Genomic DNA, 15,226 nt, shown 5'->3' with positions numbered 1-15,226 from the left:
ATAATTGTGCTTGGTAAAACCTGTTGACATTCATTTGTGTCAAATTGTGTGTTGCTTCTTCTGACAGTTAGAAGTTTGGATCATTCTGTTTCCCTCCCCCCCAGGTCAGGTATCTGCCCAAGGGGGCTCGGTCCCCTCAGGTTCCTCTGAGAAGCAAGGTGGAGCTGGAGGGGGCGGTCGCATCACCCTCCAGTACCACAACACGTCTTTCTCTGGCCAGCTCATTGCCCCTGGTGGCCGCAGTAACTACGAGCCTGGTGGAGCGGGAACCATCATTCAGGAAGACCTCACTGCGGACACAGTCAGACTCTTTGCAGACAACCACTTTGTCGGAAGACCAAGAGTTACTGAGGTTGGCTAGTTTCCCTTAACTAATTGAACCTTTCCTTCTCAAATCTCAATTATGCAGCCAGTTATTTTATTGACACTTTGTGTTTACATAGCTTTACCCGTTGAAGAAGCTACTCATCAATTGAAAATAGCCATGTTGGTCAGGGGTGCTCATTTTGTTAGGAGCGATGCGACCGTAACACGTGCATTTTATAGTCGCATTGCTAAGAAATTTGTGCCCTCTCTTCGTCCTGCTCGATGCTCATATATGTGTGAAGTTGCATCCCAATTTGACAAACGACTTCACAGTAAGTTAACAACCATTAGTATTTCATGTCACTGTCTGTAGATTGGCCTTTTATCCTGTCTGCAGTCAATGGAAGCACCAGATTTTTTGGCATTTTTGTTTCATGAGGCTGGTGCAGTGATTGTCTAATGTAAGTCTTGATCCTGTATTCAAACACAATTTCTTCAAAATCATGTTTTCCCGGAGCACCTTTTCCTCAGTAAAAGGTCACATAAACCAATTCTAAAAGGCGTCACCACATTTAAAAGACGTTTTTCCTATCCTAATCCTTCCACCAAGGTTGACTATCCAGGCTTGATTGGGGTCCACAAGGGTCGTGACAGCTGCCGAACATGGCTTCTACCCCGGGGCGACGGGTCAGAGTACGATTTCCAACAGGTGGACATCAGGGGCCAAGCGGACCTGGCATTGTTCAAAGCCACACGGAGTGACACACAGACTGTTGTGCTAGAGAGTAACAGTGGCGACAGCTCTGGATACTTCCACGTTGGACCTCTCCAGGTATGATCTGGGACCCATTTCAGAACACAAAATTGTGGGAAGCCAAGAAAATATTGACACTAGATTTTGCCCTTGTCCAACATGTACATGTATATTCACACTGTTTTCGCAGCTGATCTTTTGTCACAAATTTGAAGTAACAATACTTCTGCATATCATAATCGATCAATTTCAGAATATTGCGATAATCCAATGGCTGACCACATCTTCCATGATCAAATTAAGACTGTCGTGTTATTTGTGAAGAAGTTTTTTTGGAATGATGTTTAATTACACCCCCATCAGGTGCTGAAGATTGACCTGCCTGCTGACAACCCAAGGCTGGCCTGGAACATTCAACTTTACGAGAGGGGTGAGCTAGATATGCCAGCTCACCTTGAGGTGCATGATCTCACATTGGTCTTGGAAGGCACCGTGACTGGTGTCAGAAATATCTCCGTGGGGAAAGGTGGTGAGGTTCACCTCAGGTAAAAAAAAGTATTTTAGTATTTCTTTCACTTGTGTAACTCTTAATGCTAGTTTACATAAACACAAAAGTAGAAGTGAGCATTTGTTTGGAAAAGAAAACACTCATGCAGAATTCAGAAAAGATCACATGAGTTGAGCTGTTGGAAAGTTGTTCCAAGAATATAAAGCACAGATTTGTCAATTACTATTATGACTTCTAATCAGAGAAATATGCCAACTTTTCTAGTTTGTATACCATAATTATATGAACTGACCACAAATATAATAACAGAAATTGATATTTTGTTTTTGAGGAATACTTATTGTTTACCACATAAATCTACTTTGTAGCGTTTGCACCCTGTTTTCAATCTTGTAGTCATGTGACTAACGCCACATACCACGTCTCTGAGACCATCACCTTCGACCAGTTTGTCATCCACGGCGGTGGGAAAGTCTACATTGAGGGTGGTACCCAAGGACTTGGGTTGCTAGGCAACAAGCTCCATCTGGAGAGCGGGGCCTACTTGAAGGCCGATCGTCTGCTTGTCAATGTGACCGACATGATCGTAGAGGAACTTGCAGTTCTCGATCTGAGCTCTGCTTTGGTAATGAATTTGAATTTTAGCTCTTCTATTCAACGTGCTTCCGTTTTGGGGGAAGAGAAACAAAGTTTAAGAAGTATTATGCTGAAGGACAGTGTGGACTAATGTAACACTTTGTTGCCTAGCAACAGCATCCTGTTCAATCAGTGTAATACTTGTGTGCACTTGTTCATGTACACATTACATGGAGTACGTTCAAACTCAAAGGTTTTGGTTGAGTGTTAAACACTTGGTGGCCTTGGAGTTACGTGTTAATCAAACCTCTCTCCTTGTCAACAGTGGAAGGGAGGTCTCCTGGGTAGAGCTTACTTCTCGGCCCCTGAAAAATATGAATGATAATGTTTTTCTTCCATTTTTTCTGCAGTCTGGCTATGAACACAGCAACCTCGGTCAGGGCCTTGGCAACAGCGGTGCAGGGCACGGAGGTCAAGGAGGCAGGGGTCAAGGGTCAACTGGAGGTGGCCTGTTCTACGGCAACATTCTGGAGCCTCAGCACTTTGGGAGTAGTGCCAGTAACAATCAGGCCTTTGGAGGTGGCATACTCACAGCTTTGGTGGCCAACGAGTTGAGAGTAGATGGTATGAATGAATCCATTCTACAGACAGATGTCGAAATTAACAAATCTGAAGTTATGTTTGTGAGCATATGTATAAATTGGTAGCTGGAATTTTGCTAGTGGTTGTATATTTTGATGAACTACCAGAAATTCAACACTCCTTGTCGTTGAGCCATCTCCCTGACTGTTGCTGTCGGGCCAACACTCCAGAGCCACTCAGTTCTCTGTCTTCGTTTATAAACAGCACTTCTGCCTTGTTCAATTTGACCAGGAACAATCCGAGTGAATGGCCAGAACGGACAGTCTTCAGGAGGTGGGGCAAGCGGTGGCAGTATCTTGCTGAACACTCTGCTGTTCACTGGAGGAGGTCTCATCCAATCAAATGGTGGTGCCGGTAAGTGTGGGCTTTGTACATGACTGGATGAGGCAAATTTCCCACAGGTGTACTAAAACAGAAACAATCATCATTTTATTAAACTCCTTCTGCATACAAAACACATTGTCCATTTTGATATGGTTCATGGTTTCTTTGCACCCTGTGGGGAAAATGTTACCTGTGACTTCTCTTTGGGTGCCATGCCATCTTGCAAAGAATGCATACTTCTATTGGGTTTTTCATAATGCAGAACAGTTGGACTGTTTCTGTCGGAATGCTGTGCTTTTACTCCAGAACAGTCAGGTGTTCCATTGGGAACAGTCGCGTTCCACACAGAACGCTGTGTTCCTTTGTGAAAACGGTCCAACGGGAACATGTGTTCCCGTCGGAACGTCCCCATTCGGGTAGCTTCATATTGCCCATGTACAAATCTTTGCCAATGTTCAAAAACAGAGCCTGCCATGGCAAAAGAGCTTAAGTAAACTACTTTGCTTTTCTGATAGGCCTTATTGTGAATAAGAATCAGAAGTAAACTGAAGATGGAAATGTGATGTGGCAAAATTTCTTAATCTCATGATGGAAATTTTGTTTTAGACTGAGATCCAAAAGTGAAAAGCACTATGTGCTGACTGCATGGAGAGTATATGTCGGTGTGTATCACTAGGATATAGGTTGCATTATTAATATCAAGCTTAATTGCCTCAGTCGTGTCGTTCAACCTTTCTAGTGATTTTAAAAGACCTAACCCCACCCCCCTTCAATTACAAGTTAGGTTTCCAAATTGTTTCCGATATGTTGGAATACTTATGAGAAGAGACATCGCAATGATGATAAAGCCCTCTGCCACACAATGCCCCCGATGAATAAAATACTTGGGGGCTTTAGACGTTGACATTAACACAATAGAATTACCGGGGTTCAGAAATACTCTAAATTTATTGCATGGGAAGCTATATGTCGTGGTGAATATGGACAAGAAAAACAGGAGAAATGTTAACCTTCATGAGGAGTAAATCACAAAATGCTACGCTCCAGCTGCTGTGCTTCAGACACAGGGTCAAGGAAATGAATGCCAAAAATCTTCCTTCCCGATTGCAAATGGAACAGGAGGACTGTTCCACTGGGAACACGCCTTCTCAGTGGAACGCTGCTTGGAATGGTCTATGCACAATGTGGAACTTGCCCACATCGCGGGGTCCAACAGAATGGGAACATTCACGGTTTTTGAGACGTTTCCTAAATGCAACAAAGAGTGACATTGGTGGTCATTGATGAGGTTGGGTGTTGGATGCCTTCAACAGGTCACAGTTCAGTAGGAGGTGGTGGCAGTGGTGGACGCATAGCCGTCTTTTTCACCGAAGACACCTTCACAGGACGATTCACGGCCTATGGGGGAAGCTCAGGCTATGAGCCAGGGGCGGCCGGAACTGTGTACCGGGAGTCAAAGGTCATGACCCCGCGTTACAGGAGTCTTTTAGTGGATAACAATGGCCAGACAGTGCGCGAGGTACGTCCTGCTTAACCTTTGATACAAATTTTTTGTTTTCAGAACTGCACACTTCAAAGTGACACCGAATGGTAGGCATGTGGTATCATATTTTATTGATGTCCCAATCCTGATTACTCTCCTGTGGAATTTACTAATATTTTTGGTTCATTTCAGTCATCAATCAGCAACTACTACAATCTCCGCAACGATGCTGGAGTTACGTGGGTCAACTCCATAACTGTGGGCATTGAGTACATTTTTGATGAGCTCACGTTGCGTGGCAAAGCGCATCTAGCTTTCGAAGCCCGTGTTGAGACCAACATGCCACGCTATGTTGTCATTCAGAAGCTCATCGGCGAAGAAAGTCGAGATAATGATAGATATGGCACACTCCATACTGGCCCAAACCAAGTTGTGACCATCCGCCAAGCTATGTACTATGTGCCGCTCACGCTGCGAGTGTATGAACGCGGATCCTTGAACCTGCCTGACCGTGTCATGCTCTTCCGCACCACAAATGTCATCGATGGCTCCATAGGGGGTGCCGGGTATCTGTCCCTTGCGCATGCCACACTGAGGTTCGGACCCAAGTCCAAGTCCGTGGTCGAGTCTTTGCGGACTAGTTTCAGCTTCCAGACCCTCCGCATTCTGTCAGAGAGCGTGGTGGAATTCCGCGGCTGGGACGGAGACTACCTGCTGAAACTGACCACACTGGAGGTCGGGCCCAGTGCTCAGGTACTGGGACGAAGGTTAAAAATACTGGCCAACACCATCACACTGGCAGAAACTGCACTACTTAGTGTGGACTACGGTGGATATGACAACAATGGAAGAGGTAAAACCCATTTAATTTCTAAATATAGTGACATTCTGATGACAGACTTCAGTGCCACGATTTTCTTCATGTGTTTTCAAATTCAAGCTACAGCAGTTATGCTGCTTTTCCTGAGACTATATTTGCCACTGTTAACTCCAGACAGATCCTATTGATCCTGATTGAATTTGTTTTTCAATTAAGGGCAAAACCTTCCTTCTCATAAAACAGGCAGTGTTGCAGTTGAGACCATCGCAAGAGCAGTCTCTAGTATAGGAAGCACAATGAGAAGGGAATACTTTGTTGCCATTCTTCTGATGAGCCAAATTTGGGTTTCGTGGGGTCTTGCGATGGTCATAATGGGTCTTAACTGTAACACACTGGAATGAGCTTTAGAACTATGTTTAGAAGTATAGATCCTATGAAATGGAGATAGACCATCTGCAGCCCTTCTTCATCCTTTCAAGAAGCCTCCACTCCTCAAAAACCAGATCCATAGGACATGTGGCTTTATGTACATGTATTTGTGTCTACACACCCCATGTATTTATGTATTAATTCTTCCAACTTTTCGGCGGACTTTTTCAAGTGACTGTATAAGTCAAGTACTTACCTTGCTGGGACTGGACCCTCATTATTGTTCTGCTGCCACTTTTCTGGTGATCCAAAGGTCAATTTGACAGCCACAAACTCTCTGTCTCTGCCCAACAGGTATCTACTTTGCCGGTGCTGGAGGCAGCCACGGTGCAAAGGGAGGTCTGGGTGATGCCAGCCCTGACTCCAGTCCACATTACGACTCCATCTTTGCTCCCGTGGAGTTTGGGGAGGCCGGGGGTTGTGGGGTGCATCGATGCGAGGATGGCGGAGCACCAGCTGGTGGGGGTGCCCTCCACATAGAGTCAACAATCCTGGAGAACCATGGAACCATCACTGCAAGGTAGGATACATCTTTCATCTTGGCCCAGTGTAAAAGAGCTTCAGAGAAGAGAAGACTGTCTTTCTCTTGTACCTGCTGAACATCCTACTTAACTCTTTAGAACGTTTCAGCTGATAATATCGATCAAGCCCATGTTTTCCGTGCCCCACAATTTTTGTACATAAAGGCCCTGCAAAATCTGGCTCGGGTCTTCAAATGAGGAAGATTATTGTTTGTACGTCCATGCAAATGACTATTCCAAGTAAAAGAGTAGAGTGTTTGTTTTCTCTTGACATCAGTTGCCCTTATTCCTGACCTTATTGAGGTTGCTAAACAGTTTACCCAGTGGTATACTAGTACAGCAGCCGAACCGCCGAACCGATCCAAAAGCACTTTCAAACCGAACTGAACTGAACCGAACCAAACCAAACAAAACTGGTCAGTTTGGATGTTCGGTTTTAATATGACATGGCATTGCTAGTGCACAGAATACATGGACGAAAACTTGATAAAAAAGCAAACACAACGAAAAATGGGTAATGAGTTATGCTGCACCGGTGCCAGCACTCAACACAATCACGCACTGTAAATGTACATGTGCAGTAACTTATGGTGGCCACGCATCACACGATCATTGTAAAAAGCATGTGTTGAGAATTCACTGATAATCAACCGAAAACATGCAATGTATGTCATTTCCACTGCACAACAATTCTAAATTCTCACTACATCCAACTGTGCTTATGTATATTCAGATTTAACATTATGTTTGTCAATCTCTGATAGCCCACCCTTACGTTCCTCGATAGGCCAATGATGTTATAAATGGCCGTGCAAACCAATTTTGATTGGATGCTGATCACAGTCAGACTAGTGCTCGATCAAAGGCAACCCCAGAGGGAAAACTGATATTACCAGGTGGGCCATTGCAATCGAGCACACAACAAGATTTGGTTTGAGCGGTGGCCTAACTTGCCTTTTGTTTGATCGCAGTCATAGTGTGAATACATGGTAATGGAATTTTGTCAGAAGTTGTCCGCAAATCTCAAATACCAAAATGCCGTTATTTATTCGAAAAAGACTGAGGGAAAGTCACCCCTTTGGCCACGTGGGCGCCGTCCTGGGAAAGAATGCTGAAGATTCTTCGAATACATCGAAAGCCATAGTTTGGTAGTTCAATCTGTTTCAGGAAAAATAACCAAAACTCATTTCGCTGGAAATCTTATTTCATCTTGTGTCCTGTAAAGGAGGAAACTCCCATTTGAGCATTCTGTTTTTTTTCTGTTTTCACATATCCTACAATCGTTTTGTTGAGTTAAGCGTGGTCCAAACACAACTGCTTTTGGTCTATAAAACCAAAACAGGGTTGGAAACTGTCACATCTCCAATGGTAACTTTCTAGGTAATTTTAATTCCTAAACAAACTTTAGGAAAACAGTTTGGAAAAAAATGTTCACATCAAAGTTGCTCATGGATGGGGATGGAGAGAGATTCATGGCTTGTATTATACACCAAAATACTATATACGGTACGTTCATAGCGAGCTCAGCATTGTCTCAATATGCATTGTACATGTACGTGTACTTATCCGAACCTGAACCAAAGTTCAGCAAAAAATTTCCAAACTGTGTCAGAACGGAACCCGTACCGAACTTTGGCATCTACTTCAGCAGTATGGTTTATGCAATTGATTTTTGATTAAAATGGTAAAGTAATTCCATCTGAATTATGCAAAGTTATGGTCTGTTTGAATACTTGCAGGCCATCTGAATTCTTTAGACAAAGTTCGCTTACTGCATTGCTGTGGTTACAGTGGGCTAAGACTGTCTTGCTTACTTACGACAGAAAAATTGTCATCACAGACAAGCTTTTATGAGTTCATCCATTTAAGTCCATCCTAGATGGATGCGTATTGTTGCATCATAAAAAACAAGTTTTTATTTACCTCTGGGATTAACAGCATCGGTGGTTGCAATCCCAGACCTCTGTGATTAACAGAAATGTGACATTTGATTTCATGCTGATGTCATGTCACATGTAACATTGAATCTGTTAGAGGCCAGAATGCAGCCAGCGTGGCAGCCTACGAGCGGTCAGGAGGGGGTGCAGGTGGCAGTATCTGGATACAAGTTGACTCCATCAAGTCAACAGGTATTATTTTACATTTTCAACAAACGTGTAAACCTAAATGTTTTAGAAATCACTAAGTCGCTAAATTTTTTTCAAAGCCAGCTCTCAAGAAGCTGTGTTATTGCCAATAGATCTTGATATACATATGCATTAAACTCAGGGGTCCAATGTTATTCTTCTTTGGTTTGGTCTGTCAGGAATCATCGATGCTAGTGGTGGTCATGGTGACAGGAGCATTGGAGGCGGGGGAGCTGGTGGTATCATTGCTATCTACTATGATGATGAACTGATTGCCAATCCTCCACTAGCGTGTGGTGCGTCAGGATATCAGGCAGGGGGTGCAGGATTTGTCTACCTTGAACGTCTCAAAGAGGGCCAGCTTTACCGCAAAGTGAGTCAATTTTACGGTCAGCCACAATAGAAGTTCGCCTATCTTAGAACAGTAACTTGCATCAGAACAGGATTACCTTGGTTTCATTTTCTCCAAAGCAAGCTTGTAAACTGTTTTTTACTAGCTCTCAAAAGATGCCGAGCATACAGTGCCAGAATTCATCTCACCATTTCTTTATCCTACCTTTAATCTATTTGTTATCATTCATGAAGGAATTTTATTCGTTGTTTTGTTACAGATAAGGATGGACAACTGTGGGCGAGATTCTCCACATGAAGCTGTGGCTGACTTAAGTTTGGACGCCAACCTCTTCAGCCTCCACGAATTGGAGATCAGAGGGTCTGCAAGACTTCGTCTGGCTGGGAGAAGATCCTACAACCCCTCTCTCTGTTTCCCTGTAGCTGTCGTGAAGGGTGATCGCACAGGATGGTTCACCGTCAGTAGCCAAATCCAAGCTCACTTTGGTATCTGCGGATGCCCTGTCTGTCATGTTGAAGAAGCAAATCCAAATATGGATCTTGTCTTCAGTATTTCTGTCGAAGAAGGTGGCTACCTAAAACTCCCAAGTGACGTGACTCTTCGCAATGGAGTAACTTTAGATCTTTGTGGCCGCCTGGATGTGACTGAGGAAGGTATAGTCAACATTCGGGATAGAGGAACTTTCTTAGCAAGCTATCCAGCCGCAGCTGGAGATGCTGATGCTACCACAGGAACTTTAGAAATTGAAGCAATCAAGATTTTCAAGGGAGGTCTTATGAAGAAATCGGTAGAGTGTCCCAATCCAGAGAGTATGCCATTGTATCTCAGTGTCAGCACCCTGCAAAAATTGTGGATGTCTACTTTTGTTGAAGATGGATTCATCATCCCTAACACTACCAATGTGATTGCAGACAGCATTCAGGACTCTTTGCCTAGCCTGGTTTGTCCTGAAGGAATTCAGACATTCTATAATACAACAGTTGAAGACTTGTGTGCAGGAGGTTTCATAATATCCTTCGATAACACCACAAATGTTACTGTTTGCGATTACAGCAGTCTTCACATGACAGCTGGGCAAAGCTGTGAGTTGATTCCTGGGGAGCATATCTATCAGTCTCTGATTCTGGAAGGAGGTTCAGAAATCATAGTCGTTGGACAAGGTGATGGGTCTACATTCACTCAGTTGAGTGTTTCAAATCTCACAATCAACTATGGTGGGTTGATGAGTGGTACTGCAAGTGGATTTGTCAGTGGCGGGCCAGGACAGGGCACAGGTAGCAGTGGAGGAAGCCATGGTGGAGTAGGAGGGGGTGCTAATGCAGGGGCAACTTATGGAAGTGTAAGGGACCCAATTGCTTATGGTAGCAGTGGCGCAAACAGCCGTGGGGGTGGACAAATTCAGATCATGGTCAGTGGAAGCTTCCATCATGATGGAGTCATTGAGATGGTGGGTGGGGACGGTATCGGTGGAGGAAGTGGTGGGAGCATCTACATCCAAACTGGGTCCTTCTCAGGATATGGAGAGATTGACGCTGATGGTGGTGGTGGATCCACATCTGGAGGCGGAGGGGGTAGAATAGCATTAGATATACAAGGTCAGTATGGCTACAAAGGCCTGTTGCATGCAAACGGTGGCAGCGGTGGTATCAGGGGCTCCTCGGGCACTGTCTTCATACAATATCCCATTGACGGCACTCTGTTTACTACCTTGATCATCTCCGGACAGTCACCTCAACCAACACTTACACCTTCTCTCAGGCTGACAGACTTGGCTGAACTGCATGTAAAAGACTCTGGAGTTTTCGGGCTTGACTCTGAGCTCAATGTGACAACCGTTATTGGTGATGGCACAGGAAAGATTGTTTTGATGACTGGGGCATTGCTAGAAGTTCAAGCAGTAAACAACCCACATCTTGGCACCCAGTTTACATTGGAGGTGCAAGATGGTGCTCAGTTCAAAACAGAGTCCAATCTCTACCTGACAGGAGTCAATCAACCATTACTTGAACTCTGGGGAAACTTGACAGCAACTAGCCTCACAGTTGGAGAGAGTGGCCAAGTTATGATAAAGGGAAGTGGGAAATTGATGACCTCTCAGGTCTTGGTTCACAAGTCAGCCCAATTTACCATTTCTGAAGGTTGGATTGGAAGAAATCCAGAATCCGGAACTGTTAATTTAGACATGCTGTCTGTGGGACCTGAAGCCAGTGTTCAAATCCAGTCTGAAACTGATCTGAAGATTGCCATCCTGACCCTTAGCTTTAGATCTTCCCTCACCAGTTCTGCATCACTGAATATTACAACAAACTCCTCAAGCATTGAAAGTGGTGCAGTTCTCACAGTCAACAGTGGAGGCCTGGTGGATGGACCTGGAAGTACAGGCCATGTAACTTGCGGAGCAAGTCATGGTGGACAGGGAGCCTGTGAGTCAGTGAAGGGGTCCACATATAACTCAGTTTTTCATCCTGAATCCCCAGGCAGTGGAATAAGTAATGCCGGAGGTTCCATTCGGGGAGGTGGCATCATATCCTTTACTGTGTCTGAGTCTATTGAAGTTGGAGGTACCATTTCTGCAAATGGGGGAAGCAGTACCAACTTAGGTGGTGCCTCTGGAGGGAGTATTTACATCTCTGCAGCTAAGCTTGGAGGACATGGGCTGTTAGCTGCTAATGGTGGTGATGGGGGTGCATCTTGCTGTGGTGGAGGCGGTGGAGGACGCATCGCCATCAATTGCCTGGATACAAGTGACTTTGCAGGCTTTGTCACTGCGTATGGAGGGCATGGGTTGACCAAGGGGGCTGCAGGAACCATCTTTGTGCAGACAAATGAGCAAGGATACCAGACAAAAACGCTCACGGTTGATAACCGTGATCTGGCATCAGACTGCTACACAGTGTTCCTGCCAAGGATGGATGATCCTATAGTCTCACTTGATAAACTTGTCTTGAGGAACTCAGGAAGGCTTCAGATTACTGAGCAAGGCTCTGTGTCTCTCACTGTGAGTGACCTTGATGGTGATTTCAGTGGCAACATCCTAGTGCAGACAAACCAGAGTCTCTCTTTAGCCACAAGGCAGGCTGTCACAAGCTACTACATCCTACAGAGTGCCATTGTGGTGCAAGAGGGAGGAGAGATCATCATCCCTTCCAATCTCTATTTGCATCAAGTCACTCAGGGACGGTCTCTTCATCTAGCGGGCTTAATCACTGGGGTGAAGAATCTCCTCATCGGTTCCAGTGCAGATGTTTTGATAGAGTCAACTGCAAGCACTGCCTTCCTCTCAGGGGAACACTATGTCTTCATTGACCCGCCTGGAACATTCACCCTTGATTCTCTACTTGTTCTTGGATATGGAAGTCTCACATTTGAAACAACCCTAGATTTGCCAACCTCCTTAAATGTCTTAAATGAGATACATGTCAGGTATAGCGGCATCTTGAAAGGAAGGTGGCTCCTCCTTGAGGTTAGTCAGGTCCATGTTGAATATGGGGGGTCAATTACAAGCAATGCAATGGGGTACCAGGCTACTTTAGGTCCAGGTGCCGGTTCAAGTGATCCAGCTGGTGGTGCTGGTGGGAGCCATGGAGGAGTTGGAGGTCAAGGATCAGGAAGCAGTCGACCAATTCAAGACTCATATGGAAGTCTATATGAGACCAGAGATTTTGGAAGCGGTGGAGGCAACAGTAACGCTGGCACTGGTGGCTCTGGTGGTGGAATAATCCAAATGAATGTGGTGACCTTCAGGCTGGACGGATTGGTGACTTCAAGTGGAAGCAGTGGTGGCTGCAGTGGTGGCAGCGGTGGCGCTGTGCACATCCAGGTTCTCCAGGAGTTTACAGGTGCTGGACGAATCGATGTGGCAGGTGGTGATGCTGCACATGCTCAATGTGGAGGAGGTGGCGGAGGTAGAATCACTATCATTACACAAGTTGAATCCCGTTTCACAGGAACGTACATAGTCCACGGAGGTTCGTCTGGCACTGCTTCCCATGCCGGAGGCTCTGGAACTGCCTTCCTAAAGCAGATAACAGGAGCCACAGACTTCACCCAACTCATCATCAACAATAATGATGCTGGCATTACATCTGCACAGCGCACTCTCCTTAACGAGACTGAAATTGAGGAGTACAACTTTGACGAGCTTCACATTCTCAAGAATGTCATCTTGGAGGTGGCAGGTCTGGATAGATACATGACAGTGGCGACACTCATCGGTGATGGTACCAGCACTCTCAGAGTTCATGACACGATGACCATGAGTGTTTCTGAAGGACAAGATGAGGTCAGTCTCACATGCAGCTTCCAACTCGATCCAGAAGGAGAACTGAAGCTCCCCGCAAGGGTGTCCTTCTTTGGACCAAATAACATTCTGTCAGGTTAGTAAAGAAATCTACAATTGCAAATTAGTTTCCCCGATGCAACAATTTTGATGGTTATATCGCATGCTTGACAGATAAGGTCGTTTGGATGTGATACATCATGCCTATATTTTGACCCGTGGATAGTTACATTGTAGTACAGCAACTTTGTAGTGTGTCCAAGGACATGACAATACTTTGGAGGTCTGGAGCAGTTTAAGTTTGTCCAATCGGTGCAATTTACACATTATCAACAGTTTCTTCAAATTGGGAAAGGTTTATGGTCAGGCAGGATTGTTCAAAGGAGTGTTCAGGTTTGATCTTAACTCACTCGATGTTTGCCTGCAAATGGCCATACATTTGAAATTGGTTTATATATGGCATTCAAAAACAAAGTTAGCATGTATTTAGTTTCTTTTCTTTTGTTTGCGTTACAGGTACATTGACAAACATCTTTGAAATGGTGATTGCATCTAACCAACAAGTAACCTTGTCCCCAGAGGGCCGTACAGCTCTCTTCATTGATGGAAACTATACCTACATATCTGAGCGTGGTGCCTACAAGCTAGCCCTCCTGTCGGTCAATGACTACGCGAGCCTGACGTTTGGCGTGTCAGCAAACAAGACAGCAGTCCGGCCTCTATCGATCGGATCATTGGATGTTGAATATAGGGGTGTTGTCAATGGGGAGACGCTCCTTATACAGGGAAATGAGGTAGTGTTGCATGCAGGCAGTACCATTCAGCTCTCTGGGGGTGGCTGGGTGGCTGAAGAGGGACCTGGAGCTGGCAAGAGGGTTCGTATTCATTCCCTTATATTCTTTTTAATTGTCATCCCCATGCATTTGCAGTGCACTGACTAGTTACTTGAACTTGAATAACTTGTGATCATTTTAATTACATCTCCCTGGTAAGCTTGATAGTCCAGCGGTTAAGACATCTGCACTTGTAAGCATGAGGTCATGAGTCCCACCCGAGTAAGCTTGTGATGTTGTTCACAAGCTCTCAGACACGTACTGAGTATACAGTGTTTGAATATACCTTGGGTAAGGACAAAACCCATAATTAAACATAACATCGCTCCAACGCAAAGTGCATATACATCTTGAAACTTGTTATCAGTTGAATCACAATTCTATTGAAATAAAACATGATTAGAAAAAAAGAGAAAAACTTTGAATTAGAGCCTCAAGGTGCATTCATACCTTAGGCCATGCTATAACTTTGAATGAATTTCTCATCCCTGATTTCAAAATGTGTAACATGCAACCCATATTTGCCGAGATTGGTCACAAATAAACAGCATGCTGAAAAGTTGAAGAGTCAGAGTTGATCTTTAAGACATGTCCAAAAGCTGTGACTGTGGCTAGTTCCAGTATACGTGTCTATGGGGAGTGGCTACAGCCACAGGCCAGCGTCTTTCATGAGGGTGCATGTTGTAGGCTACAATCCTGGATAAATCTTGTTGGGCCTCCAACCCCCCGACCCCCTTTCATTGTTGGGTCTATGCGCGCACAGTCTGCACTCCAGCTGGACGTGACAATGTTGACCAGGGGAATGGAGGAGGGGCTACAGAGTGTATGGCTATTGCCAAGTGTCCGAACAATTTTGTCCAGGATTGTAACTGCATCCCAGATTTCTATGCACAGCCTTACCAACAATGAATGGTTATTATCTTTCTAGGTTGGCAACATTGGCACTGGTGCGGGACATGGTGGCTTCGGAGGGTCTGCCCTAGGCCAAACCGGTGGCTCCCCCTACCAAGCAACCTCGGACCCGCAGGACGGTGGAAGTGGCGGTGGCATGGGATCGACCGGTAAAGGAGGTCGCGGTGGAGGATACTTGAAGTTGGAACTCAGTGGGACATTGTCACTTGAAGGTCAGCAATCGACCAAAATTTTTGCATAAATCTGCATAATTTGCTTCATGCATTCCTAAATTTAAGCACTAAAAAGACTCATCTGTTCAAAATTATTGATTCTGCGAGGTTCTTGTAAAATCATTCTTAAATCAGAGCTGTGTTTGATT

General features: G+C 44.9%; 1 protein-coding gene across 1 annotated transcript in view; it reads left to right on the top strand.

Annotated features, from left to right (window-relative positions):
• Nucleotides 1-15,226, top strand: part of LOC110985773 (uncharacterized) — a 125,770-nt gene that overhangs the window by 51,676 nt on the left and 58,868 nt on the right. Inside the window, exons 55-68 of the mRNA XM_087133596.1 lie at nt 105-352; nt 917-1,138; nt 1,424-1,605; nt 1,965-2,193; nt 2,555-2,768; nt 3,018-3,140; nt 4,424-4,629; nt 4,786-5,446; nt 6,137-6,362; nt 8,398-8,492; nt 8,669-8,862; nt 9,101-13,217; nt 13,637-13,995; nt 14,882-15,077. Of these exons, the coding sequence (XP_086989722.1) occupies nt 105-352; nt 917-1,138; nt 1,424-1,605; nt 1,965-2,193; nt 2,555-2,768; nt 3,018-3,140; nt 4,424-4,629; nt 4,786-5,446; nt 6,137-6,362; nt 8,398-8,492; nt 8,669-8,862; nt 9,101-13,217; nt 13,637-13,995; nt 14,882-15,077 (7,272 nt within the window). The remainder of the gene's footprint in view (nt 1-104; nt 353-916; nt 1,139-1,423; nt 1,606-1,964; nt 2,194-2,554; nt 2,769-3,017; nt 3,141-4,423; nt 4,630-4,785; nt 5,447-6,136; nt 6,363-8,397; nt 8,493-8,668; nt 8,863-9,100; nt 13,218-13,636; nt 13,996-14,881; nt 15,078-15,226) is intronic.

The sequence above is a fragment of the Acanthaster planci genome, linkage group LG02 (assembly GCF_054643075.1).
Source record: "Acanthaster planci isolate LZ-2023a linkage group LG02, COTS_SCS, whole genome shotgun sequence".
In the NCBI taxonomy this organism is placed as follows: Eukaryota; Metazoa; Echinodermata; class Asteroidea; order Valvatida; family Acanthasteridae; genus Acanthaster; species Acanthaster planci.
Note: the sequence above shows the minus strand (reverse complement) of the source record. Positions and strands in the feature narration are given on the sequence as shown.